Below are 9,775 nucleotides of genomic sequence, written 5' to 3'. Positions count from 1 at the left end.
GCTTGCACCCATTTTCAAGTACCCCAAATTTGACATAGATAGATAGATAGATATGCGTTATAGGTAGATGAGTAGTTAGAGTTAGTTGTAATCTGTAAGTCATTGTTACAACACACAAACGTTATTATCCAGTAGAACAATAAGTTGCAGTCTCAGGCTTTATGCTATGGTTGATGCTAGATCCTATGCTATGTGACAAATGCAGGTCCGGCTGTAGGTGTCAGGTCCCGGTGGTGTTAGTATGATGACATGCTGGGACCTGGGTTTCGGAACAACGAGCACAGGGGCCAGCGGCGGTCACCTGCACCTCATACAGTATGCTGGACTGGAGCTGGACACCGACTGTTCACGCTTCGCCAGGCTCAGTAGATTGTCCTTGGCGGGCCTCCCTAGCTGCTGCTGCTGCAGTCTGTGGGCGTGGCCGGCGTCTGGCGCCCGTCCCTGGCATGACGCTTCCGGTGCTCGGCACTGGCTGCTGTTGTTGACACTTTATTGTTCCCAGTTGGTGAACAGAAGAAGAAAGCAATAATGCGCTGCTGGGCCTGAGCCGGGGGAGGAGAGAGACCGCAGCAGCCGCGCACAGGATCATGTCCTCCGGCCGCCAGGCTCAACAACTCTCCGGGCCGGGAGGTGGGACAGGCCCGTCCTCCTCCTCCTCTCCATCCTCCGCCCCGTCTAGCTCCTCTTCGGCCGGCCCCCCCTTACGCCCGGGACATGTCTGTGCCCCCAGCATCCCCCGGCTTGGGGTGACCAGTAACGGCTCGTCGCTGACTGGGAGGCCGGTGAGCTCGGGGCCCAGGAAGCGGCCGCTGCCCACCCCGCTGTGTAACGGGCTCATCAACTCGTACGAGGACAAAAGCAACGACTTTGTGTGGTGAGAATATCCGGCACACCCGTGTGGAACTACAGGTCGCAGCATGACCTGCCAGGCACAGCCCCAGAGGACTTGGGACTGGAGCCAATTTATGATTGCTGCTAATCCATATGCCATGCATTGGTATCGTAAATGGCTGGCACCACTTCTATTGGAGGTGCACAAGCACCCACAGAGCTGGCACTGGTACTTGTGTACTTTACGGACTCATTGCAGAGAGAACCCAATGAATGTATTAAATGGTACTTTTGTACTTTATGTACCCAAGTACCGAAAGTTGTCCCAACCTAAAGAAGAACATTGTCCCCTCGCGGGCTCGCTGCGCTCGCCGCAAGGTTATATTCCCCCTCTGTGCCCACTTGGATGGCAGGGAATGAAGCTGGACACTGGCTGGTGTTAGTGTCCTCTCTGTGAAGAGGAGTTAGACATTACCATGATTGATAATAATAATGAGTGTAGGACACTTGGGTTCTCTCTGCAATGAGTCTGTATAGTACACAAGTACCCTGGTACTTCTGGAACTTGTTTCCAGGAAAGCTGATAAACCCAAGGTCTCCCCCCTGTTGTCTTCTGTATAGTTATCCCTAATTACGGACAGTATCTCCCATGCTTGGTCCTCAAGGCACCCTAACCGTCCAGGTTATAATGATATCCATTTTCGGTACATATAGCTACAGGGTCAGGAGCTGATGTGAATGACTAAAATCAAAATAAGTGAGGTACTAATTAAGTCACGTGCTTAAGCTGGGGTCTCCTTAAAACCTGAGCTGTTATGGTGCCTTGATGACCAAGCCTGGGAACCACTGCTGCAATGTATTCTCTGATGCCTGCATGGCTGTGAGCTGACCCATCATGGACCCGTTGCTTCTGGCGTCTGCATTATGTGTTTGCGAAAATACAGATAACCTCTGTAGGATCACCTCTAACACTGTACCGGGTAATCGGTGAATGAGTGTTTTACTCTCCGAAAATAGCAGTAATAAAACAATGAGTTTCTTTTGGGTTTGCCTATTAGTAATGAGTTCCCTATGGAGCTGTTCAATTGTTGCTCTGATCGGGTGCGAGTGCTGCGGTTAACATGCTTGTTGGTCACAATTGCACCGGATTTTGCCTTGTAAAGCGGTTAAATTCGTCTTAAGTACTGGGTGCACAAACAGCTGACACTTTTCGGATATCTGTTCGCCACCTTAGGGCGGTGTGAGGAAAATCTGGGCACCCGTGGCACTTGTCACTTTTTAATTTATTAGTGGATATTAAACGCAATAAAACATGTACTTACGGAAGTGCCGACATCGTGCCCTGCTGCTGTTGGCTGAATGTGATGCGCCACCCCGGAACGGCAGAACAGGTTGATGTTGGAAATAGAATTTTCCTCCACAGATGCAGGGCAGATACTATATCCTATAGACAGGATTGATGGCCCGATAGATTGCGCACTAAGATTGAAGGCATTTATTCCCATTTTCATAAACCCCATATGTTGATTTATGTGACACCCGCAGAGCCTGGTTTCTTAGTGAAGAATTGCTGCAGGCTCATAACCCAAATGTTATGCCTCAAACACACAAAAATAATTTCAGTAGCTGGGTACATGGACCAATGTATTTAATTCTGCAATTTGTAGGTTTCCCCAACCATGCACCTTTTTTCAACGTTTTGGTGTTATTTCTTGAGATAAACACAAATTCCTAATAACTGTTCTTCGTCCTGGCATCTAACTTTAATTTAATTTACTGAAGCCTTACTGCGGTTGACTTTACTGTCACTTGGACATGTTGTTGCAATGTTGAACACCATACTTAAGCAGCGTATTCACTTATAGATCTTGGAACGACCGTACGATTACAACATTGTAATCGTACAGTCGTTCCTCATCCCCTGTAACGCCTACACTGAACAATATGTCGTTCAGTGTAGGCACCCTCCCTCATCCCTGAACATGGCCAATCTGTCATTATCGTCAGATTGATCGTCATGTCCAGGAGATGATTGATTGTCGGAAACGACCAGCGGGAGCACGCTTCACTGGTTGTTTCCAACATTTTCGTGCCCGATTTGTGCACGATTAAATGAGCGATCGAACAATATCGTAATCGCTCATTTTAATCGGCAAGTGGTTAACCCGCCTTTTTTCTCTGCAATCTTCTTGGACTTGCTCTGATTTCTGGTCTCTCCAGGATAAGGAAGATAATGTGTTAGGGAAGCAGCACTCGTGTGGAGTACACTGCTGTTTTTCTAGTTACTGGACTGAGGGTAATTGTTTTGTTTTTTTTCAATATTTTTTTATTGACTGAAACAGCTTACACAGAAACAAAGGCATTGTTCACTTGAAATACAGATTCACAACAAGGATAATGTAACTATAGTCACAAATATAGAGACTCCTCAAATAAGCTAGGAGTTATGTGTAACAAGGATTGCTTTTGAAAGAAACAACAATTTTTTAGTACAAAGGTGTTGTGTGGGGATCAGCAAGAAAATACTGAGGAGACATGTATATATGATCAAAGGCTATGAAGGTGGCATCCAGGTTTAGAAAGGTGCACCTCCGTCCAGGAGAGCTAAGCTGTACCAGGTTGTTAATTGTAATCTGTGCTTTAGTATTGGTTTCCTATCCGGCGACAATGCTGTACATTACTTAGCCAGACAGAGAAAAATCAGCCAAGCCTTCTTTATTTATGGATTTATCTGTCCAGTCCATAGTGAATAAGTAAGAAATTCTGGGTAAAAGCATAGTTAGGATAGGAGTTGTCGGTTCGATCCACTGTGATAGGATCATTAAATTAGCTACACCAGCAATTTTGGTTAGATGTAATCTATTACCTTTAGGTATAGTACATGAAGCTGTGGAAGAGAATATGCTCCAGAACACCCAACTAGGTGACTGGAATATTTATGTTTAGGATATCTTTAATATCAGTGTACCTGATCTCAAAACTCAGTACCTTAGGACACAACCAGATACAGTAATAGATGTCTGCCTCTAGTGTACCAGGTGGGAGGGGGGAATGTTATACCCTAAGTAAGATTTTATAATTAATTTCTGCGTAGGAGGAGGAAATCAAGCTATTAGTTGTTTCGTACCCTTCACCATTTGAGGGAGGTCAATGTCTGGAAAGACCTTCTTTCATTGCCCATTCCCCCATCATTTTTTTTTTTTAAATCAATTGTCGGACGAATAAATTTATATATCTTTTTTGTCTGAGGAGCGGCAGCATTTGGATTATATAAAGAATACGAGGGAAACTTATCATTTTAATTACATGGCATCTGCCTATGTAGGACAGCAGTAATGTGCTCCATTTCCTAAAATCTGCATACGTTTGTGCAAATAATCTGTGGTAGTTGGCCTCATATAATTTAGAAGGATGAGAGGGAATTGTGATACCAAGATACTTAAACGTGGAGGTCGTCCACTTGGATGGAAAAGTGTTACCCCAATTCAATCGAGCTTCCGTTTTAGTGTTAACCTGAAAAACTGCCACGGATGTGAAATGCCACAATTTGTGTAGTAGTAAGGGAATAGCTTGTTTGGGTTATAAAAATATTATAAAAGATTGTACACACTAGTGTTCACTCTAGCTCCGGCGGCAGGCAGGGTGCCGGAGCTAGAGAGGGCAGCTTTGTGCGCGTGGGCGAAAAGGGGGCATGGCCATAAAAGGGGCGTGTCTATAAGACGCGTCCCCTTTTTCATCATACTTGGGGGCGTGCCCGGCACTTACGGACATGCCGGGCAGCCCCCAAGCGCTGCAAACAGGGAGAATAGATGCCGGGCGCATGCGTCCGGCGTCTATTCTACGGCGGTGACCGGGTCACAGCACATTTCTCCACCTGCGGGACACTGCGTCCCACGGGTGAAGACTGTACCCGCAGCCTGTGAGGGCAGGGTGCTTTTTGCCCTCCTTCTGGAGGGCAGGGTGCTTTTTGTCCTCCAGAAGGAGGGCAGGGTGCCGCACCCTGCTAAAACAGCCTAGCGGGAACGCTACACACATGTGAATACTATAATTTCAGTATTCGCTATGGAGATACCTTGCCAGCCAGATAACTCTGTAATATGTCTGATTAATGGGTCTATGGCCAGTTAGAAAAATAAAGGTGAGAGTGGGCACCCATGTCTGGTCCCCCTCTATTAAGTGTAATTTTCACGTGTCAGCGCGTTAATAGTCAGACAAGCTGTTGGGGTCTTATATAATGTCTGAAAAAATTAGGAACATTTTGGGGCCAAAACCTTAAAGCTTAAAATTACGTAACAAATTGGACCAGCTATCTCTGCCGAATGCCTTGTCTGCTTAGTAGCTGACTACTGTGTTCTGGGTGTCATGAGCCGGCTATGCAGTGAGTGTCTTATTTCCCCGTTTAAAGAAGTTGTCATTGAAAAGTCTCTTCTATAAGTGCCTGTTTGGAACACAAGTTGTCATATATGTTTGCCTCTTTTTTTATATTGACTTGTGGCCTCTTCAAAAAGGATTAGCTAAGTGTGCGGAGTACACATTTGATAGGGTAGTGCTCCGTATCTTGAATCTGTCAAGGAACGATTTACATTTGAGCTATATGTGCTATTATATGACCCATCATAATGGGCTTGTAGGCAGCCCAGGGTAACTGAATGTCTGGGGAATGCTGAGTGTTGTCACCTGTATAATTGGCAAAGTTGTAGTCTAAAAATTTCTTGAAATCCCCTGAGGCACTCACTGGGCGATTCAATTCTACACGATGTGAATAGCGCCGGGAAGGAGTTCCTCATAGGATTCTGTGGTTCCTGCTTGAAACACTGGTGTCTTAACCAAGCAGTGAATGCAGCTCAGACAGTACGTACCATGGGCGGAATCGGTATGTAATGCAGCAGCCGGATCAAATACCGACAGCGGCAGTCCGGCGCCCCTCCCACGGCTACACGCTAAGACACCCAGTTTACCTTCATACGGTAAGCCAGGTGTCGGGATTTAGTAGTAGGGCTAATGATGGGTGTCAGGATTTCGACGTCTATCTTTAGTCCCATGTCGGGATGTAGGTGTAGGGATATTGGCGGGCCGGTATCCTGACCGCATCCCCCATGGGCACATGGAAAGCTACCGTATAGACTTGGAGTGCTGTAAAGTTATGCTAACTTCTTTATAAAAACTTATGTTATTTGTATTATATAGGCAGATATGTTTATCTTCTAGCTTAATACGTTCTACTTCTGCAAACCGGAATATTTTGTATTTTTGGTCCAGATCTGGTAAATGCACAGAAGGCCTATGTGTATGTTGTGTATATCGATCTGACCAATACCTTTGATTCCAGTGTTGGACTGGAGCCACATCACTATTTTTGTTTTGCAACTAACCTTGTGGTTGCTGGGACAGATGTGTTTTTTTTTTTTTTTTATTATTATTATAACCGCAGTTTTGTCTTATATTTATTTATTTCAATTATTTGCATTCTTTTTTTTTCTCTTCCAGCCCCATATGTTTTGATATGATCGAAGAAGCCTACATGACAAAATGTGGACACAGTTTTTGGTAAGGAGACTTTTAAAAAAACGATTTTATTTATTTTTTCATGATACCCATAACATTCTAGCTGGTTGTACTTCTGTGTTGAGCCTCTTGCTGTTTTTGATTTGTTGCCAAATTTGGATTACAATTTAAAGTGGTTATGACTAATGTCCCTTGTTTAAGCTTATTTTGTACTGTAAAGGCAAATGTAAAGCACTTTGCGTCCTTTAGGCGAAAAGCGCTATATAAATAAAATTATTATTATTACAGGGTCATATGTACATTTCCTTTGGAGTGCTATATGCAACCATAAACTCAAATCTTGATATAAGACCAGAGCATCATTTTATTTATTGGGCAGCATGGAGGGTGTAATAGTTAGCACAGGGCTCGACACTTTTTCAAAACTCTAGGAGCCAAATTATCGCCCTCAACCAAAATATATGAAAACGTCTATAGAACACCACTAATGCCAATATGTGTCTGTAATGCTCTTAAGGGTAAATGGATTGGTTAGAGCACTGTCACCTTAGTGTACTATGTGTAAATAAAATAAAAAAAGATAAATGTAGATTTCATTTATTAGATGTTAATATCCGTCACAATACCCCTATGTTATAAAAAAAATACTATGGACTGAATCAAAATGTTAAATGTGTCCCAATGTGGAAGCATTAACACTGTGGGGGAGTGAAACAGCTGTTGCTGGTGTAAGGAGTTTCCTGTAGGGCAGGGATGGGGAACCTCAGGCCCGGGGGACAGGATAAGGCCCCCGGAATCATTTGGTCTGGCCCACTGAGCTTTTTTCTGCTAGACTCATTTGGCTAGCAGGGTGCCTAGAATGGCACCCTGCAGCCAGAATCTATGCAGCAGTGCCGTCTGAAGCGTCCTTGGGATGATTCAGACGGTCACACCGCTGCCCTTTCAGCTCCCTGGAGCATCCTCAGGATGCTCCAGGCATTGTTGTAATCACTGGCAATTGTGGCCCCATCCCTGTGTGACATCACATGGAGGGGGCGTGGCCTGCACCGGGCCCGCGAATAATGTTAAATATGTCTATCTATGAAAATGGCCTTTGGCAGCAAAAAGGTTCCCCACCCTGGCTGTAGGGCATACCTCCCTTGTGAAGCTTGGGCTACTTGTGTCTAACAAAATGTTGCTTAGCAAGACTCCCTAATGTGTTCTGAATGTTTGTAGACAACAGGAGCGGTGTTGCGCTCCCTGGTGGCATTTACCAGTAAGTCCACCGCTGTGATCACAGCCAGGGTGTCACCTGTCTGTCTTCTGGCGGGAGGGTTATGCGGATGCTGCGGTGCTGCAGTGTCCATGGTGTTCGTATCCAGTGTCTTTGGTTCTATTCTCACTGCCGGCGGGATTCCGTCACATAGAAACGGTAGCAGGGGTGGCTCCTTGTGTCCTGAGGGAATGACGTGTTCATTCTTGCACCCTGAACCTCTTAAAACACGATCAGTTCCTCTTTGCTGCCTGGGGCGTCGCTCTCTGTTCTGGTACTTCTAGCACACACATCGCTGAATTTCAGCAGCTTGTTGCATCACCAGAGTGTGCTACAAGCACCAGAGCAGAGAGCGACACCCCAGGCAGGTTAGAGGAACATCATGGGTTGTGACAGGTGCAGGGTTCTTTATCCTGCTCACCGACTGGTTGTGAGCTCTCAGTCGCTAGCTTCTGGTGAAATGCTGTGGAGCTTTGCAGTGTGGGGTTCACAGGCGCCATGGCTCTCTGTTTGAGGGAGGGGTCCTGAGTCCTGCTACCCATTGAACTGTGTGATCATAGCCGCTGGCATTGTAGGTGCTGTTGATCTTTCAATGCATGGTCACTGACAATGCCGCCATGGTGCCCGGGGTGACATGAGTACTGTGTGTTACTCATCAGCGGCCCTATACTCTTGTCGGCACTGCAGTGCGTCCTGCATTCCCCGCACAAATTTTTAAACTGAGGTGGTGGTTCCTCATTTTCTTGACTGCTGCTGGATGCAATAAAGTAAAGTTTTTTTTTTTGGTTTGTTTTTGAAATGAAACTTCACACTCCTCACTGATGGGCTGGGGTCTCTGCAAATTCGGTTGCCAGTTGTAAAATCTTAGTCGCCTTGGTGACCAGGATTTGTCGATCCCTTGGTTAAAATAACCACCAACATTTGCATGGGTTTCCTCCGTGTACTCCAGTATTCCCCACACTCCAAAAATATATTGGTAGGTTAATTGGCAGTGTACACGTGGTAGGGAACATAGATTGTATACTCCACTGCGGCACGGGCTGATGTGAACGCTACATATTCTGGGTAAAGCACTGTGGAATATGTGTGTGTTATATAAATAATGATGGTTACTTGTTTTTAGGGGGTGTGATATATATATATATATATATATATATATATATATATATATATATATATATATATATATATATATATATATTGTTGACTGTCAGAATGTCACAGTTGGTATTTCCCGTTCACTTGTCATCTAAGCATAACACTTACCGCAGCCTAACTCTAAAGCTGGTTACGACTGGTGGAATCAACACTAATGATACATATTGCATAACTAACTGTACACAAACAAAAGGCATGCTTACACAATCATATAGCAGTAAGGCCCCATGGACTCAACTTGAAACACTCTAGTATTGTTCAGCGGACCAAAAAATGTATACGTACATGGTGTACATAATGCAATACAAGCAGTCTTATACACTGGTTAAACCTCATTTTCAATGTCCTCTCATCCCATCAAAAAGTGTGCAAGTAGTGTACCTCCAGGGCGATTAACGACGGCAAACTTTCTGAAATGAGGGCGCTTACAGCATGCCATTCACTATTTTTAACCTTTCTCTAAGACCTAAGTAGGACCATGATGGCGAAAGGGTTGTCAGTGATGTCTTGAGAGAAGATAATTTGACGTCCTTCTATGTATAGCATGTTGCAGGCAGATAAACGGATTATTTCAGGCTGTGTGAAGTCTGACCAGGCAATTGGGTCTTACACAGAAAGGTTTCTTCAACTGTTAAGCGAGACAATTATTGGTCCGAGTTGCCAGTAACCGGGTGATCGGTTTGTTTTCTCGTGCAGTGTGTAGGCATGAGCGTTTTGGTGAAACGCCGATAAAATCGTCCAAAAATCGATCAACAATGCTCAGCTTCCATTAACAAATCGGTCAGACTGGTCATAAGATATCAGCCAAAAAGGTCCCGATATTGTATCTTGTGTGGGGCATTCACGTTTATCTATCAATATTTCCTATGATTTTTCACATTTACTTTATCCCGCTTGTGGGTGGACATATTGATCCATACGCATGTACTGTTGATATCGGGTGCTTCCACATGCAGAAAAATCAGTCAGATTGTCAGTTCGACCTAAAAATCACATAGTGCATATCTAGCTCCAGCATAGAAGTTTGGA

The 9,775-nt window shown here is 44.7% G+C and overlaps 1 protein-coding gene across 5 annotated transcripts in view; it reads left to right on the top strand.

Annotated features, from left to right (window-relative positions):
* The first annotated feature begins 417 nt into the window (after positions 1-417).
* COP1 (COP1 E3 ubiquitin ligase) overlaps positions 418-9,775 on the top strand; it is a 177,065-nt gene continuing 167,707 nt past the window's right edge. For 3 of the 5 annotated variants that reach the window (XM_088461879.1, XM_088461878.1, XM_088461877.1), the window contains exons 1-2: positions 420-874; positions 6,319-6,378. In XM_088461879.1, coding sequence (XP_088318005.1) covers positions 588-874; positions 6,319-6,378 — 347 coding nt within the window. In that variant the 5' untranslated portion in view covers positions 420-587. Of the gene's footprint in view, positions 875-6,318; positions 6,379-9,775 lie in introns of all 5 variants that reach the window. The other 2 variants (XM_088461881.1, XM_088461880.1) reach the window with 2 other exon arrangements.

Source organism: Taudactylus pleione, unplaced genomic scaffold (assembly GCF_031769625.1).
Source record: "Taudactylus pleione unplaced genomic scaffold, aTauple2 ptg001123l, whole genome shotgun sequence".
NCBI classification, from domain to species: Eukaryota; Metazoa; Chordata; class Amphibia; order Anura; family Myobatrachidae; genus Taudactylus; species Taudactylus pleione.
Note: the sequence above shows the minus strand (reverse complement) of the source record. Positions and strands in the feature narration are given on the sequence as shown.